The sequence below is a fragment of the Rousettus aegyptiacus genome, unplaced genomic scaffold, assembly GCF_014176215.1.
Source record: "Rousettus aegyptiacus isolate mRouAeg1 unplaced genomic scaffold, mRouAeg1.p scaffold_m13_p_16, whole genome shotgun sequence".
Classification (NCBI taxonomy): domain Eukaryota; kingdom Metazoa; phylum Chordata; class Mammalia; order Chiroptera; family Pteropodidae; genus Rousettus; species Rousettus aegyptiacus.
The window spans coordinates 27,018,153-27,037,692 of record NW_023416291.1 but is presented as its reverse complement, the minus strand read 5'-3'; the positions used below and the strand labels follow the sequence as shown (position 1 = coordinate 27,037,692).

The following is a 19,540-nucleotide window of genomic DNA, read 5'->3' as shown; positions in this document are numbered from 1 at the left end:
AAAATCACAGCAAGTCTAAAGATTGGTTTCAAGCCTTGATGAGACAAGTTGCTTGTAGGTCCGGTATGCCTTCTACGGCTAAGACAAAACTTCCAGCAGTCACCAGACTGTTTTAGCCACCAGAAAGAGGGAGAGGGGAGCAGAAGTGTCACATAACCCCTGGTGAAACTTCGCACACCACTTTAAGAAGGCTAACTTCTTGGGGGAACTGACCAAAACAAGGTTTGCTAGTTGGAGATAAACTGTACCACAACCACCAAATTGATTATTTGAGGACACCTCTGTTTGAGATATCATGCACAGAATTTTTATGAAGTAGAAAATAAGTAAAACGTGTCCCAGGTTAAAAAAAGAGGGAAAACAATTTTAAGGATTGACACAAGGGGTATATAAAGGATGAACATCAAATTTTAATCTTGAACCTTTTCTCCAGTCTTCAAATTATTAACATGAATAATGATAAATTGCAATTTTATCATTACCCTATTGTCATGTAACAAGCCCTCGTTACAAAATCTCCACCTACTGTCTCCAAAAAACCAATAGAAAAACCCATACATTATATTATCTAAGTGATCTATTAACAGGTGAAATTTTAACCAACCATACCAGGAAACTATTAACAGAGGTACTTCAATCACATAGCTTAAAATATGGAGAAAAGACAAGTAAAAAATTATCTTAACCTGTAGTAGTCTTTTTACTTTTTAAAATTTTTATAAAATACACTAATTTCCCAAAATAAAGATTATGACACATTGGTGTCAACTTACACAGATGAAAGCTGATGTCAGCTTTTTTTTACTAACTAAAGTTCATTTCACCAAAACTTTATATATTACATGAATATCCAAGTAAAGTATTTTTAAAAAAATTCCACACACAGGAACATAATGTACAGTGTCTTATAAAAAAAATGGTTCATTTAGGAATGATTTCATTTCAATCACATATATCTTTTTAAGACCATGAAACCTCCTGCTTTTACAAGACTTTTCAGTTCATGTTTCTGTTTCCCAGTTGTAATTCTTAAAAGTAAAATATGAAAAGGGTTTTTGTATTTGTTTATTCGTCCATGAGAGAACTGCGGCGATGATTTCATTCACTGCCAGGCTGTCTTCCCTCGTTTTCAGGATTCCCCAGACCCACGACTGCGTGGCACGGGAGTGAAATGGGTAGAAGAGGCCAATGACATCAAAGAATGGATATAAAAAGACGGGCTCAGCTGGGTCCTGCCACAATTGTAAGGTGTGGGCACTCTCGCTTGTGCCAAGCCTCCCAGAGCTGCCAGAGAACAGTCACAGGAGCAGCCTCCCGGCTCTCCCTTCACATCCATCAGCTGGGAGGACATAAAGGAGCATTTTCACTAATGGCTTGTGTCATGGCTGATGGATGCCTTGGCCAGGAAGGGAGTGAGTGCGCTCAGAGACCTTGGTCAGTAGTGGCTTTGGGGATGGAGAAAGAGTACTGTTTATCTTACAGCTCCTGCATTGGTCAATTCTGAGCGCAAACTCACCTCGACAGGAAATTGCAATGAAATATACACACCATGCAGAGCCCAGATTACTGTGGGAATCCAGTGACACATGCAAGACGGTGGGAAAGACTCACAATGAATGAATGTAAACTTTTCACAGTGTTTCTTATATAGCCTTTGACTTTAGCACGAGTGCATCACTTACCACCACTATCTCACAAACGCTTTACTGTGTCCTGGGCATGCAGATCAGTTGGGGTAAAATGGGCAATTACAGTTCATAGCCATTCTCAGACAGGAGTACAACTTCAATTTTTCCAATTTCCAATCAATGAATTGAGCTGCTTCTCTTATAAAACTAAATATCTCTCTGAATATATTTTTGTTCAGGGGTTGTGCTTTACTCTTCCTTATCGCTTCATTGATTTCATTCTAGGAAAATTAAAAACCCACAAAATTAAATAGAGGACTAGGTCTTAAGGATGATTCCTGACCAAACCAGAAAGACAGGCAATCCTTAACCTCTTCTCTCAAGTTTCTGTTTCCCTACCCCAGGCCCTTATTGATATTGATTCAGTCTTATGTTTTGATTTCCCAAAGAGGAAAATCAAATCAGAGAACTGGCATTTGTCTTAAAAAAAAAATAATAATAACATCGGCATGGGGAGAAGAGGAGGTTCATTCTATGTCAAAAAGAATCTCTTGCTCTTAACAGGAGATAATCCAGCTTCTCCTTAGCTATCATTTCATAAATTAATAATTTCTTAAAATCATAATCCAGAGAATTTATCTATTACAAGAAAAATTCAAGTTTAAAAAAGCAAATAAATTAGTTAAGCCTTGTAAACAATTGTCCATTGTAGCTATATATCTTTTTTTTTAAAAAAAAAAAAAAAAAAGGTTTCTCTGTATAGTAAATCAGACAGTACAAGGCACACCTTATACATCAGAATCCAGAGTGACAAAACCCACACAAACGCCTTTGTCACGTTGTTTGCTGGTCTAAATGTGCTGGGGGGCACTGGGGTCACATGCCAATCTTTTGCTCGTCTCTTGACCATCTGGAAGTCCACTAATGTGCTCTTTCCATTACATTGTGTTGTGCTATTTTGCTGTGTGATATGATTTTAGGCCTTCTCAGCGTTAGTCTTCTCAGATGTTTTCCACAAAGCTTCCTGGGAAAAGGCCAGTTTTCCCATTACGTTGTAATGTGCCTTTGAACCAGCCATCCTCTCGTTTTTTATGAACAAACACAATATCCCCTTCCTTAAGTTCAAGTTCGGCCTCACTCTGAGGAGGATAGGAAACCACCACCCTGTGCCTACGAGAGAGAGAGATTTTAGTTAAGACCACTCAAAATAGTGGGGAAAAATGGCATACTATTAGTCTGTACAGCCTTAAACATAAACAGAATAGGAAGTAGCATGATTTGTTCAAAATGTTTGTAAAAAAACTCAAAACACAATTATTCTCTGTTTAGTAGAAACTTGGTGTTAACAGAGTTTGGATCTGTGGAACAGTCTGCTGTTGGTGACCCAGACTGGTTTATTTGAATGCTCTATACAGAGAGAGCCAACACTGTCCACTCCCAGGGTCTGCATCTTGGACTTACAGAAGAAAAGTTTTATTCCATTTCCCAGGAGGAAACGGCCTGCCCCTCTTCTCCAAGAAGAAAGGAGCAGATTTATTTCGTGAGACTGAGAGAAATAGCTGAACAGGTAGGTTCACTTGTCTCTGAACTGCCTGCCTCCAGGCCAAGTGGCCTCTGCTCTGCCTCTGTGCCCCTGCCGGGAGCACGGAGTGCTCAGGGGTCAGGCCTGCCTCCTGCAAGTGCGTCTGGAAGTCCGTCTCTCTGTCCCTTCCACTGGGGCTTGACACTGGATACAGCAGTGAACCTAAGGAAATTCACCCGCCTTACCCACCCCAATTCTTCCTCAGGCAGTTCGTCCTAAGGTCTAGACAAGGAGGGGAGGGTTGTACCCAGAAACACAATCCCACGCCAGCAATGAGGTCAGCATTCTGACCTCCATTAGTGTGATAACTGTGTCTGTTTCTCCATTGGTTCTCAACTCAGACAATTGGGCAGAAAAGTTGTAATTACCACCCCAAAACTCCAGAAGCCTTGTTGGTTTAATATTATCTATCCCCTGATTCCATGCTTCTTAGTCTCCTTCTGCAAAACTATAGTTAGCAGCCATGGAAGCCAGACGGAGGTGACTTGATTTATGCTCCATATCCTTTATTCCTCTCTATTTTCCCAGCATTATTGCCCTCCTTTACTCCTCTCTTGCTTTTCCCAACCAAAGGGGAAAAAAGGCGGTGTATGGTAACCAACCTCCGGACGGCCCCTGGTGAGCCTGCCTCCTAGTAGTCACATTCTTGTGCAGTCTCCTCCCATAATGCATAGGGATGAACTGACCAATAATATACCATGAAAAGGACAGTGTGTGATTTTTAAGGCTAAGTCATGTGGCTTCTATTTTACTTTCTCTTGGATCATGCACTCTGGGAAAAATCAGCTGCCACGTTGAGAGGAAATTCAACTTTCCCATAGAGATGACCACGCGGTGGGTAACTGAGGTTTCTTTTCAAAAGCCAAAGCTAACTAGAGAGTTGTGATGTGAGTGAGTCACCTTTGAAGGGAGTCTCCCAGCCCAGTCTAGTTTTCAGATGACTGCAATTCAGACTGACATGTGGACTGCGATCTCAAGAAACATCCTAAGCCAGAACTACCCAGATAAGCTGCTCCCAACTTCCCAACACACAGAAGCTATGATGTAACAAATGTTTACTGTTTTAAGTCACTAAATTTTGGAGGTAATTTGTTACACTATAAAAAATGAGAATATACATCTTTCTTTGATGCTATATAGTATTCAGTAATAAAGGTGATTTTGAGTTTCTGCTTTCACTTCGTTCTCAAAGTCAGAAAGTGAGTTTATAGCCTTACAGGGTCCACTCTTGACTACTAAGTAAAAACTGTTATGGCTTAAAAAAATGATAGAATAAATTCAGTAGAACTGCTCCATAACTCATGAAACCCAGCTTAGAGCCTAGTCCTTTCGGAGGACTGCTCGTCACCAATCTTCATCCCATAAAAACCAGCATCCACTCTTACTAGGAAGAACCATAGCAAGAGTCTCAGGCTCTTACTCTACTAACAGGGCATCTGTGCAAAGGTCATGTGGTTTCTCGAACAATTCCAAGGTATTCTGGGTGCATAGACCAAATTATTCTCTAAGATCTGAATTGAAAGCACAACATGGAGGCAGGCTTATCATTTCTAAGGAAGGTTTAGTTAATTCAAACATGAGTATTTATAGACAATAAGGCTCAGAGTTCAATCAAGCATGGAATGAGGGAGGAGGCTCGGCATTGTGCCGGAAGGTCTGGCCTGGGGGTTGACACAGCCATTAAAGGTCATTTGGAGCAAATTAACTTTGGGCCAATGGTCTCAGCTTTCTCCCTCTCAGTTTCCTCATCTGTACAGTAGGATTATACTGAGTTAAACAGGTATTATCATGTAATGTAGTGAGATTACAAGTGTGATGCTCTTAATAAGGTGTCTGTCAAATGGTTAAACTATCTCCTTCCCCAAAATGCTAGCTCTCACGATGATTATATGGCTTAGGCAAAAGCAGGCAGGGAGGGGCCTGATGCTTCACAGAGGTGAAGAATGGGCCGGTCAGCAGCTGGCCACCACTACCCAGGAAACAGGCTCAGGTTACAACCTAAAGAAAAACCGCCTGATGAGACTTGACAAGCTTTAGGATGGCATAGTTAAGGTTTTGGAATCCCTTCTCTGACACCTCTAAAAGTGAGACAAATAATTTCATCTTGGACTTATCTGAAAGAAGGGATCCAGACGAGATTTTCCAAGTCTTGCCAACATGCTAAAAATCCATGTAAAAAGCAATGTGAAAGTTGCCATTTGGGGAAAGTTAAAATTTGAGCAAAGCTCTATAATTCTGAAAAAAAGTGTGCGAGTGACTCAGATCACATTCAGAGTAGATCTCTGATGAAATGTGTTCCTACCAGTTCTCTGTGAGTTGCCTTCACGGTAAAATGGAACAAAAATAATTCTTGAAAAACTTGAAGTAAATTAGATTAATATTTGCATTTTATAAAATGCACTAAACCAATTTTGTCAAAAAAATTTTTTGAACTAGAACTGCTGCTGGGCTAAGAACATAATCTTCCTGCTAAGTTTCCAGTGGGAGCACATTTTTATTGCTAAGTTATAAATCTCTGGGGGGTGGAATGAGAAATCATGTGCATAATGGAAACTGTGACACAGTCTTGATTGTACGAAGACTACCAGGTGCAGCAGTAACAGATTCTATTCAGAAATCTCCCAGCTTCGATCCTGGCCTAAAACCTATGAGGCAGTTTGCATACAGATTTCTAATATAGGCTCTTAAGGCCAAATACTAGGCACAACTGGCCAACTATCTCAGGCATGGAAAGGCTCTGCCAAGTAGAATGTTTCCAGACCAACAAGCAGATGTAAGATGCAGCTGTTAATGAGGCCCTTCACATCTGCTGCTCCACTCTCTGCCTCACTCAAATTATGCTTGTCTTTATTTGAATAGGGCTTTTGGGAAGTTCTGAGCCTCAGGAGTCAATGACCTCCAATGATCACTCGCCCATGACCTTCAAGGGACCTGCTGACCCACCCACAAAATCTGCACCCCACCCATTCCTCTTCCTTGTCATTGCCACCATTATTGGTGGACAACTCATTATCTTCTACCTACTAAAATAATCTACCTGTTTAAATAACCCCCCTGCCTCAAATCTCTTCCTGTCTCCATTCCATTCTACACTGACATATTAATTAATTTTCTTAACTGGTAACAGTAGTTATAGCTAGCTATAAAACTGTTAACAGCTTATCAATGTCTGCGAGTTAAGCTTAACTCTCAGCAGGGTATAGAAAGCCCTCAATGATTTGGTCTTAGCCTGGCCTTACAGCTATAGTTACTATTGTCTCCATGAATACACCAAATTCTCCACACCTGAATGTGTCCCCTAACTTTCCCCACTCTACACCTTGGTTCCTGTGCTTCCTTCCACCAGGAACTCCCCCTAACGACCTGTCTGCCCAGTGGTGCCCAATCGATGCCTCGCAAAGCCTTGCTCCTATTTTCCCTGTGAAATCTGCGGCCTCAATGACTGGAAGTCATTTCATGCTTGACAAGATCCCAGAGGCCTCATGCATATTTTTATGGCACTCAGCCTAATCTACACTGCATTATTGCCATCTGCATCCCTGTCTCACTTATTCTACTAGACTGTCGGCTGCTTGAGGGGTGAGATGATGGTAATTCAAGTACAAGCCTCACACCATTTAGTATAGCACACACGATGACCCTAAACAAGCATACTGAATGACAAAGAAGAAAAGGCCTAGTTGTGTAGTAAAACTATTTTAAAAAACGTACAAGGCTTAAAAAGAATAAAATTCTGACAAAAATTACATGAACCCTGAAAACATTATACTAAGTGAAATAAGGCCATACACAAAAGGATAAAATTACACAATTTCACGTGTTCACAGAGTGGTCAGACTCATAGAGGCAGAAAAGAGAACGGTGGTTGTGCGGGGTCAGGGGTGGGAGATGGGGGTGGGGAGGGAGGAATGGGGAGTTCCTGTTTGCCGGATGCAGTTTCAGTTTGAGGTGATGGAAACATTTTAGGAACGGGCAATGGTGACAGTTATACAACATAACTCATACAACAACACGCATCGTTATACAACAATGTGAATGTCCTTAAAGGCACTGAATTTACACTAGAAAAAATGTGATATATATTTTACTACAATTTTAAAAATAAGTGAATGAATCAGTGAGTGAATAAAAATAATGGAAAGATTAGAGGAAAACAAAAAAAGAAAACATCCAAAGCTGAGCAGCAACCCGGCTGTTGGAAAGCCTCTCTTGGTCCCTTTGCACAGAGCACCCGTGAGGAAGTGGGGGGTGGGGGTGGGGGTTACAGTGTGGCTCACAGACTTGGCCTTGAATGGGCCTCTGCCTCTTGGTGGCTGCTGGACCCTAACTCAGTTTTTGGTGTTATCTACCAGGGTGTAATTAGAGAAACAGAGGTTTGCTACAGAAAGAAGTTCCATGACACCCTAATGTCAGTCTTCCTGGTTTGGCCTATGGTGTCTGGCTTCCATCTAAATGGGCACTTGCACTTTTTTCTATTTCCTTTATTTTCTGGCCTCTTTTGCATTCTCTGCAGTTCATACATTTTCATTTCTAATCTCACCTGGTACTGCCCAAACTGGAACCCCTGTGGCTCTGGGAGGCACCCTGCCCATCGCTCCGGTCTGGGTGGCTAACCATTTACTGCTTTCTGCCAGTTGCTGCAACAATCTAATATCCAATTAAGTATTTCACTGGCAAAACCATACTAACTCACTTTGCAGCTTGCTTTAAGTCCAAGTAAATTATGTCCATGGCTACACCCAGTGGGAACATTGTCACTGACTCAAATATCAATCATGCTGGTTAAGCCGACTGCCTTTCTCTGAATCTCTCTATCCAATTCGTATGTTTCCAAGTGTTCTAGCTTAATCCCTGATCAAAGATCATAGGTTCTTTTCTAATTTAGGAGATGGGTTTAGAAGTATGTGGTTATCAATTTAATTCCTAAACTTAAAAATATACACAGATAGAGATGACTTGCTGTGTCTCCTTAAGCTCTATATCTGTATTTTTTTAGAAGACAAAAAAAAAAAAAAATCTGTCATATTTTCTTTTATTTGCCATCCCTTCTGAAATATTTTATTTCTATTTTGTTTGCAACTTTCTGATTATTTTTTCTCAATCCCTCTAAAATGAAGCCCAAAATATTTGTTCTATTCTTAATGCTATTGTTAATCATACATTTTCTACCTCCAGGATATAGCATTATTTCTTGCTTGTTTTCTTCAGTGTCTTCAACAAACATAAAAGAATCTTTTTGTTCCTCAAAGAATTGACACCAAGACCTGTCAACACACCTCAGCATTCATCCTTCCTTATTGTGAGATTGCTTAAGTCTTGGTTTCTCTCCACTGGCAGCATTGGCTGCCCTAGTCCCATTCTGTACTTCAGATTTATGGAACAGGGTCATGGTTTGAGAAAAAATTTATGCTTGCTTTCATAATCTGTAGATGAATCCTATCTCATACTATACTAACACTATACAGTGAAAAACAGTTCTAGGAAATTCTATCAGTAAAAATCCTACCAAAAGAACCCCAGGCTTCTACACTTCGCCAAGGCAGGAGCTGTTGACATTTAGATTGTGAATCAAGGAATTCAAGAACCTGAGATGCTTTCTAAGTCATACTGATAAGAAAGTTAATCATTCCTTCATTTTTTTAGCATTAAGTACTTTTCATTGTGTTGAAATTTTTGAAATATCAAAACAGGTAATCTCTAAATGAAATACCTGGTATGTTTCTATTAATTAAAAAAAAAACTTCTCAGTGCGTAAAGGCTGTTTTCCTATACTACTTGCTTCCACAAATTTTTCCTATTGTTTTTAAAGCCAGGCCGATGTAAGACTCCTTGTTAAATGAATACCATCACCATCAGTGTATGAAGGCAAAGGGGCTGTGAAAAGTTGGTCAGGCTGGCTATTATACTTAATCTTCCATTGAACATGTGGATTATAAAAATATAAACTTGGGCACAAATCTTCTCCAAAGACCTCTTTCCTACTTGTAAAAACAGAAATGGTTATATGAAAAACCTTCCAGAGAATGCCAGAGTGCCCGGGTCCATCTGTCCCGTCATTAAAGTCTCCGTGTTCCTTATTTGATGTGCACTCTGTGCTCCCTGAACCGCCATCACCTGTCTGTTCTCCTTTTCAGACGCACTGAACAGCAGGGGCCTGCTGTTAGAAATGAGCTTCTCTAAGAGGAAGGGGCTGGGACGCAGGAGCCGCGGAGCTGGCGGACATCTGGCAACTGAAAAAGAATGCACAATGGGGCGGGAGGCAGCAGTGCCCCCGCCAGCGCCTAGGGAGAGTCTGGGCAAAGTGAATGAGCACTCAGAACGGGAACGCAAACACCACAAATGACAGGGAAAAGAGGAGAGCATTCAGGGCACGAAGGAAAAACTGCAGATCAATGCCTCGGGGTGGGGAGAGGAGGAGCCTGTGTGACCAAAAGAGAGTAAACAAGTCACTGGACCAACTCCAGGGACAGAAGGGGTCTATCCCTGGAAAGCAGGCTAACATGGCAAGAAAAAGACTGGCACTCAGAATAAAGGATTATGTGAATTCAAGACCAAATTTCAAAGCTTTACAAAGAGCACAATGGACGAGGGGACAGAGAGTGATTTTATATGTGGGGAAAGCACGCTTTTTGGGGTAATGTCTCATTTCAAAACTGATTTTATAAGAATTTTAGGACAAAAATTATTTCGCCTCATTAAAAAATGTATAATAAATTGTGTACTTTGTACTTAATACACACAGGTTACTTGAAGTTTATTATTTTCCAGTTTATTTTGAGGTAAAAACACTATGCTCAAAAAAATTATATAAATGAAGGACTGAGAGATTTTGATGAAATATCGGGTTAAGGTGACTTTAAGCTACTTTAAAGTATAACACTTTTTAGTAAGATTTCAAACCAGTAACACAGGAAATGCTACCTAATGCTACACTTCCACAAATTAGAAATTTGCTTCATTTATGAAATACAGGTTCAGAGGAAATAAAGCTCATAGAAATAATAAAACAGATGACACTTTTCGAAACAAATGTTTAAACATTTATGCATTATCTGAAAACAGTGCACTGTTTTTGGTATACTTCAAGATGTGTTCCTGGGGAACAAACAGTGCTTCATTTTCGATTCATCAAGTCCTGTAGATATTTGTGTTATTAAATGCATTTCCTTTCCTAGCGCACTCCTAGAACCCCAGCGACTGTGTCAAACAGAACTGCTGACATTTGTAATGTTATTCAAAGCCGGAATCACTAAAACTGGGGCTCATTGTTCTGAGTGTAACTGAACCAGGTCACTGGGTCAGGAGGGGAGACAGGTCTCTGAAACTGAACCACACTCTTCTGACTCGGGAAGAATCAAAAGAGAATCCTCTTAGTGCAGGATTCTCTGGGAGCTTGACAAGTAGCAGGTACTAGTAAAAAAGGCAAAGGACCAAACAGGGGAGCGACTGCTGGTGATGGAAGAGAAGCAAGGAGAAGAGGTAGATGTGAACGAGTTTCCGGTGACTGACGAATTTCATCCGGATACTATTCTGCAGTGGTTGTCTGGAGAAAGCACATGAAAAGAAGGCTGGAGGCCTAACCCATGTAAGAGGGAAAAAAAGCAGAGACTAGACAAGGTTACAGCAAGTGGTAAAAGAAAGTCAGTACTTGTTTATTATTACAGATTCAGTTAAAAAAGAAAAACTTAGGGGGATGTAGAGAAATATCTTAAATGTCAGAATAAATATTCCAGCATAAACCCTGCCATACATTTCTTAGTTTTCTCTTGGAAAAGCAACTAACTTACCTTTCACAAACAACAGGCCTAGACTCATTCATGACGGGGCCCAGGGAGGAGCAGGGCTGACGAGGAGGTGGCGCTATGGGAACAGCGGAGTCCAGGGAGCTAGTCTTGCGACGAATTGCATCCAGGATCAGAGACTTGGCCAGTGACGTGGCGGGGTTGTCCCCTTCGGCGGGGCAGGAGCCGGCCCTGCTGTGGGCGCCCCCTAGCGGCAGCTCGGGACCCACTGCTCCTTGCAGCGGCATCTCCCCGCTACCCAGCTCCACTTCCAGGGTGGGGGAAGCTGGAGGGGATACTCTGGGCTTACGTTTGGTGGAGGCGCCAGAAATAAATTTCAACAAACCCTTTTTTTCTTTCTAGAAAAAAAAAAAAAGGAAATTAGTTGGAGACCGACGGTATTGTTACTGTTGCAATTTATAGGGTGCTATAGTTGCAATTTTTTATTTGACCCTTTAATTTTTTTGTGGACATTTAGTTATCTGTGCTCTACCTACCAATTTCTGTATGCTATTAACCCAACTTTTTGCTTCTTTCTTCTTTCTGCCTGAATGTTTTTGCTTGTTTTGTATATTCCATTGTTCCTTACTATCTTCTTCTGAGGCAGAGTAAGCAGATAAAAAAGATGTACAACGAAAAACTCACCAATTCACATCTCAAGCTTGCGGCAGAAGTAGACACTTTAGGACAAAATGGAAATCTGAGATTATGGATTTAATTTCATCAACTTTGCCTATCCTATCTGTAGTTCATGTATGCTGAATTAAACATAAGAGCACTTTACTCTCCGTCCACAGACCTGTCTTCTTGCAGGTAGTAATATCTTGATCAGAGTTAAGGTCTAAACCACTTACTTCTCATCTGTCACCTTTATGAAATTTAACAGGCCAAAAATAACAGAATTCAAACCATTTCTATTGTACAAGTACCTCCTTATTTAGAAAGCCAAAAATAACCCTACAAAATTTTAGAGAAAGCTTCAGTATAATCAAAACTATTTTTATGTCTCTTTTTGCAAGAAAACGCAGAAATAAGAATTTTCCCCAGCAATATCGCGCCACAAAAACCAGCCCTTAAACCTTTGTCTTTTTTTTTGACATTTTGATTCTTTGCTCTTCTAGGAGAACTAGATCTAGAGCTAGCTCTCCTTCATTCCCAAATCCTAAGGGTCAGTGTTCTTTCTGATGAGCAAGCACAGATATCGATCATCATTTTCAATTGTTTTACTAAGATGTCAACCACATTATAAAGTCCTCTGAAGGGAAACATGACTTAGAAATAAAATATTTCATAGAGAAACAATTCTATAGAAAATTCTACAGGCAAATTGGAATTATTAAGGTCCACTAATAGAAAAACAGAATTATGAGAGGCCCACAAGGAGATAAAACACAGAGGAATTTTTCTTGGGAATATGAGTTACTTCGTACTCGGTAAAAGTCCCTCGGGGAAAAGAGTCTGATTCCATAATAACACAGTTCCATTAGAGAGAGAATGGCAGAAAAAGAGACAAAAGTATCATTTATCAGACGATGAAGAGGCATCTGGGGAGACTGCACCACAGGCCCCATTTACCTAATGCGGCTCACAGCAAGTGTTAACCCATGGGTTAGAAACAGAGGGAGGAGCGAGACAGCTGGAAGTCCTGTCATTTCTGTACACGCTCAACGCCGGCTGCAGATGAGCAAAGCCCATCAATGACTGGCTGCACACCGCTCTGCTTCCCACCGCGGCCTGAGGAGAATTCTGTCGCATTTCTCTTTAAGGCCTGGCCTCGACTCACCTTATTAGCTTTTGCTTCATTTACTTAACTTCACATTTTCCAAGAGGTTATCATATGCGTTCCAATAAATGACCCTAGAAAGATGGACTACGTGCTTGAGTGCAGTGCCTGCACCTCATACGTCTCTGTATCACACCCAGTGCCTAGGGCAGAGTGCTGCACCTACTGAGCTGAGAGGCTCAGGCTGGCACAGGATGGCACAGGAGGGAGGAAGGAAGAACACTTAGTTCATCCTGGTGCTAAACAAGTCAGAGAGGATATTCCGGATTCTTAAATCCAGTGGTGATAGACTTCCCTCTCCACAATAACTAATGAAGTGGTCTGAGGAACCATCTGCCAAGGCTGCTGCCACATTTCTTCAAGGCAGCCTGAGGTCTAGAGGGCTGAAAAATGAGCTGGGAAAGAGTAATGCTCAACAGCTTACGCATCTAAAGCAGCAGCCAGCCACAACTTCCCCTGCCATGATGTAAGAAAGCATCTCTAATCCCTAGACCCCCACAGATCTACTGAGAACATCAAGTCCATTGATAAATTACAATCTCAGCAAGCCACAGCTAAAGATGTTTCTTAAAAGCTCAGTCTGGGCACTCAGAAAAATATCACTTAACTGAATGGCGCTCAGGGAACAGCCTATAAAGTGATTAAGAAGAAAGATGACTTGGTTCATCTAAAATGATTAAACGCATTAAATATAGATTGCTTTAATGACTTCTATGGGATGTGTTATCATCATCAGCCGCTGCGGACTACCCACGGAGCAGAAGGCAGAGGATTAGTGCTGTTGCAGGGTTGGGGGTAGGGGCTGGGGGTATTAAACAGAGAAGATGCTGCCCTAATTCCAAGGAGCTGTGCTTTTAGCATCACATTCTGATATTTTCTACGTTAGCAGAACCATTTGCCACTTGAGAGATAATTTTGCAAACTCAGACAATTATCATCTAAGGGCACCTTTGTTTTTTCAAAATCCAACAGCAGAAATGAAAACTATAGAAGAATTAATAAAGACTGCACTTCAGCAAAGCAATTTTTTAAATGTAATGTTAGAATGCATGAAAAGAGCTATATCTTTTAACATAAACCTTAATAATTACTCTCCTGTGGGTTTACCAAGGAATTACTCCTAGATGAAATAATGTTTTTGTCATCATAATTTTCTCTTCGGAAGATCTGATGACTTAAAACTGCATTTCAGATTAAAAAAAAAAAAAGAACTATTTGGGTCAGAAAATAATTACCAGATAACCAGAAAGAGAAATTTTTACATATATCTTACTTATAATTAATTACATTCTACCCACTAAATCTTCCTCTTTATTTGTCTCCTTGCCCTCAGATATAAAGAGAAAGCAGCAAAAGATAGTATTCTAGGCCACTGGCCATCGAAAATCTACACAGTAAGACTCCCAATAATCGGCTGCTGCTCTTAGGTAAGGAATATCAAAAACTTAATTCATATGATTGTCTAATAATAATCATTGATTTTTCCAACAAATATTTATTGAGTATTCTACATGAACCACCAACATGCTAGGCTACGAGAATATAACGGTGAGCGAGACAACAAGCAGTTCACATTCTCCAGCAGAGATACCAACGTGGCTGTAAAACAGGTGTTCTGCAGAAAAATAAAGCTCGGGAAGGGGAGAGAAAATGACCAGGGGTTGCTGTCTGCTTGGGCGGGGGCCTGGGGAGGGAGGGGGGCCAGGAAAGGCTTTTCTAAGGAAGTGTGTGGAGAGAGGGAAAGGCTATGTGCAATTCTAGAGATAGTTAAACACCACTGGATTCAAGAATCTTATTAAATGCTTTTCCAAGGATTTTCACATTTATTCTTCACATCCACCTGATGAGATAGGCATTGATATTATTGTCATTGCCTAAACTTCTCTAAACTTGCCTAAAATTACACTGCTAGTAAGGGGTGAAAGTGAGATTTGAACCAAGCCCCGACTCTTCTGTGAGTTCGGCACAGGCATCATCTCTAAAAGCACACCTACACCGTGGAATGAGAAGAGCAGAGACATGTACCTAAAGGCTGGTGACCACAAAGGTCACTCTGAGCTGAACTCTGTGTACATCTGCACTGTCCAGACCCGGTCTGGATCCCGGCTGCCGGCAGGGGCAGGAAGAGTGGTGACTCCAACCACTTAAGAGGGAGGGTGGGCTTCTCCTTAAGAAAATGAAACAGCAAAGCCCACAGACCATCTTGGTTTCTGACAGCAAAATAAAGAACTGGGACAAAGGAAAATCATGTGAGCAAAGAAAGTGATCACTAGGGACTTTCAAGACAAGTGTTCAGAATAGAAGAAAATGGGCATTTAAAACCCAGGTGGACCCTGTGCTTAAGAAAACTAAGAATAATAGCAAAAGTCCTCAAACATTAGTGGATTGATTGAAGAAAAGCTGTGGCTGGCTCCTTAAGGGATAGAGTCATTAGGAATTTGAGGTGGGGGTCGAGGCACTGCATGTTGACCTCTGTAGGACTGTTATCTTTCAGGAACGTATCCGGCTTACGGCAGAGAGTGGGACGGCCAACACCTACTCCTGCTGATTTGCACGGGAATGAATAACATCAGGGGACTTGGAAGGCATCTTCAGAGACTATGAAGCTAGGGTTAGGGAATGGGGTAAGGGGGAGATCAGGGGTGGTTTCTCCTCTTTTTCTGATGTGAGGGGTTAAAACTGTTGAGTAGAAGTATAATTAGAGGCCATTAGACTGAAGTGGTTCTAATGCCTTAGCAACCTACATTAGCAAAGGAAAACCTAAACCTATAAATGCTTCAAGGTTAAGGAATCAAAACCTAAGGACGACCAATCACAAACAACTAATGAATCTTTCCCAAATAAGGCAATTACTCAAGCTATAGCCAATCAAATAATTTCCTTGCATTGCTTCCTGTCTGCTCTATAAAAGTTTTGCCTCTAGTTCCTGTGGGTAGAGCACTCTTAACCACTTCCGGATTAGTACTGCCTGATTTTAATAGATATCTGATCAAATAAAGTCTTATTTTAACACAACTGAGAGAATATAAGAACAGCCAGCTACATAACTGGTGTTAAAAAAAAGATTTTATTTTGTGAAGAAAGCTTACTATACTAAACTAATATTTATTATATTTTGGTATATAAAGGAAAAAAAAGCACACATGCACCATAATATTAACGATTTCCTTTGAAATCTTAGATAATACTTAGGTTTTGTTCAGATGTTTAGATTTTCCCTAACTTCTAAATAAGAGTGCATAATTTTTTTAAATAAGAAACAATAAAAATATATATGCATATACACGAGTATCTCATAAGGATTGAAAAACATATTTGCCTGGAGACTAGCTGAGCAAACAATGAAGACTTTAAATTGAATATGAAGTTAGAAAAATGTCCAGATAAAGCTGTTAAACCGGTAACTATAGAACCATCAGGGATCTTGCAGAAAGAATAGCAATTGCAGAAAGGCCCAAGATTTCAACCAAGAAATAACTGAGATGACGTTTGGGAATTATATTACAGAGTTTCAGATGCCTATTTATCAAACCACAGAATGCGGTTACCAGACAAAATTAGCTAGAGATTTTAAATCAGAGACAAAAACAGAGTTCTCAGACTTTGTGAGAGAAGACTTCCAAGTAAAATATTGTTCAAAAGGACTAGCCTAGTCAGGCGAGGGGCTGCAATAGTCCTCTGTACACACCTCTGTGGTGCATTCTGGTTACAAGAAAAGAACAATCAACAAGCTATCGTTTGGGGGACACGCCCTGCACTGCCTTGAGAGCTTAAGTGCATGAATGACGCAGTTCACATAATGATGAAAGAAGACAAAAGTAACAAGGGAATGGTCAAATACCTAGGTATTTGCTGGAAGTCTCAAATAAAACTAGAATCTCTGATACACTTTTTCCTTGCCTTGCCGATCATTTAATCTCACAGAAACATGAGCAAACTGCAACTCTGGATCTAATTCTGATCAATGGGGGGGAAAGGAAGAGACCAAGTCGGGGATGGAGAGGTTCAGCTGGCAAAGCAGAAATATTGAGAACTTGGAAGCAAGCACCCAAAGACAGGTTGGCTATAGTTAGATTTGAACTCTAAAGTTTAAAAGAACTGATTTTAAGTTCAAAAAAATATATGCATGACCTGAAACTCAAAAGGAAAGATACTTCAAGAGGACTGGGAGGGCTCTCCAGAATGAAATTCCAACTATAATATACAATTGCTAATTTATCCCAGCAGATGAAATGTAGAGGCATACAAAGGCACTGATGTGATCCTCCAGGGAGCAGCCTAATGGGCTCAATTTTTTTAAAAAGACTTCTACAAAAAGATCAAGAGAAGAGCTCATAAGAAAGAACATTATCATGATCTACATGAACTTAAAATTGCAAAAATTCTAAAGACCAAGAAAAAAAAAAGGGCGTGTGTGTGTGTGCGTGGGCTGCTTTAAAGTTATGTTTGAAGCCACAACAAGAAAGACATAGACCTGCTGTTTGGAAGAGATGATGGTTCTTAGATGGTATGAAGAAAGGGAAGGATGATCTTCAGACTGGAAAGGAAGAATGAACCTTAATAAGAGAGAAATGGGTGAAGAGATTGGGATTTAGAGATCAAATGACTACTCTTGACAGGTTGAATTCACCTCAGTGTGCAAAGAAAATGAAGAGCTGAAATGCGACCAGTAATCTTTGGCAGATCCTGGTGAAGCTGGGATCAGGTCAACTCAGTAGGCCAAAGAAGGGCATGTATAGTCATAATTTTCAAAAAGAAGACTGCAATGCATTTTGAAGACTGTCTGGAAAATTCTAGAGCAGTATATTAAATGAAAGGTTTACTCAGAAAAGGAAATGAGACTGCTCCTCCAGGAGACATTTGCTGACATTCACTAACAGCTGAGATGACCGGGCCACTGGGGAATTGTTTGGCTGGAGAATGTAAAAGACATTGGAACCTGAGTGGGCATTTACTAAGTTCTGCCATGGTATCCTGGTGGACAGGATGGAGGAAAGTGGGCTAACTGACATGTTAATCATGGGAATATTAAATTTATATCAACTAGGAAAAGTCTCTTTAGTGGACCTGGAACATTAAATAAGGTAATAAATTTAGGTAGAGAAAATTTTAACTTGTGACGTGAGGAACGAGGAAAAAACTTCAAGAGTATAGCCCTAAAAAAAGAAGATAAACCTGAAATACTTCAAGGGATCATACAGAAAGGAGATCAACACTTTCTGCATAGCAAATCGAAATAAAGAAAATGGCATGGGACACTCTGGAGCGAAGGCCCTCATGGTCGATATGGTTTCCAAACAGAGGCCAGTGTTTGTCAAGGATGGGTACTCGACAGGATAATCTCCAAGGTTCTGTATTAGTTGCTGCAATAACAAATTACCATAAACTTCATGATGAAAGTCAGGTCCTAAAATCAAGATGTCGGCAGGGCTGCATTCCTTCTGGAGGCCCTAGGGAAGACTCCGCTTCTTTGTATTTTCCAGATTCTAGAAGCTGCTTGCATTTCTCGGTTTGTGGCTCCTTCCTCAAATCACACCGATCTCCACTTCTGAGGTCCCATCTTCTCAGGCCCTGATCCTCCTGCCTCCCTTTCAAGAAGATCCTTGTGATTATATTCATCCCACCCTGATAATCCAGGATAACCCCCTCACCACAAAATCTTTAATTTAATAACACCTGTAAAATTCCTTTTGCTATGTAAGGAAACATATTCTCAAATTTCAGGGATCAGGACGTGAACAACCTTGGGGAGCCATAATTCTGTCTAGCACAGGTCCCTTTCGAGCGTCCGAGATTCAATGAATTCTTTCTTCAGTGACAAGGGCCCTGAGACACATTGTTCCAAACATTAAAATCAAAACCATAATTCTTTTAAAGATATTGACAAAGCTGAACATGTCAGCTTGAGTGTAAGTTTAATGTAGTTAATTATAAACGCTGAAGAGATACCAATCTTTTTGAAAAACACTCATGTTAACCCAACAATTAAATATTAACTTTTTAGTAGGCTATAAAGTTTATTTCCTTATAAACCACCATTTACGGGCTTACCTAACCATTTAAATAGAGCGGCATCCATTATGATGACACCAGGTGGCTAACAGTTTATGACTACCCTAGAGTTTCTCGGAACTGAGCTTTTAAAAAGAAGAAATACATGAAATGCTGAGGAAAAAGTCATGAATACAATACAATATCCAGACTTGGTCCTTACTCTTCTCTCTTTCTGTTCACATTTAATCATTATCTATTTCCCTTGCCTTCAACCACCTGCGTCCAAACCCAATCACAGGCTGGTCTTTCAAACACAGCTTTCCATTTATATTTTCTTTGAAATTCAGCCCAACAGAGAGAGTTTTAAAAGATCGATGGATTTAGAAAACAATTTCCCCCTACATTTCAAGTCAAGAGAAAAACTATTCATGCTGATTATAACCAAATATGCCACAGAAGAAATAAATCCAAAAATAACACTTCTGATCAACAGTTTCAACTCCTTTGTATGTTAAATTTTTCTTTTTCTTTTTCTTTTTCTTTTTCTTTTTCTTGGCAGACTGTTAACAAGAAATAAAACTGAAGAGGAAGAATTAAGGACAGCAAAATGATGAAAGAATGAGAAGTGACTATGTCTTATGTGCTGCAGCTTCCCAAAGTCTAACACAAGGCCTAGCAACGAGCGGGCCTTTAAATGCAGAGAAACACGAGTCCAGCCCCTGACACAGTGACTGGCATCTGCTGGATGAGCCGTTTCACTAGTAGAAAAGAT

The 19,540-nt window shown here is 40.4% G+C and overlaps 1 protein-coding gene across 1 annotated transcript in view; it reads right to left on the bottom strand.

Moving 5' to 3' along the window:
• Positions 1 to 390: 390 nt before the first annotated feature.
• SH3RF1 (SH3 domain containing ring finger 1) overlaps positions 391 to 19,540 on the bottom strand; it is a 141,259-nt gene continuing 122,109 nt past the window's right edge. The window contains exons 11-12 of the mRNA XM_016148187.2: positions 10,998 to 11,350; positions 391 to 2,798 (exon numbers count right to left, since the gene is read on the bottom strand). Of these exons, the coding sequence (XP_016003673.2) occupies positions 2,630 to 2,798; positions 10,998 to 11,350 (522 nt within the window). The 3' untranslated portion in view covers positions 391 to 2,629. The remainder of the gene's footprint in view (positions 2,799 to 10,997; positions 11,351 to 19,540) is intronic.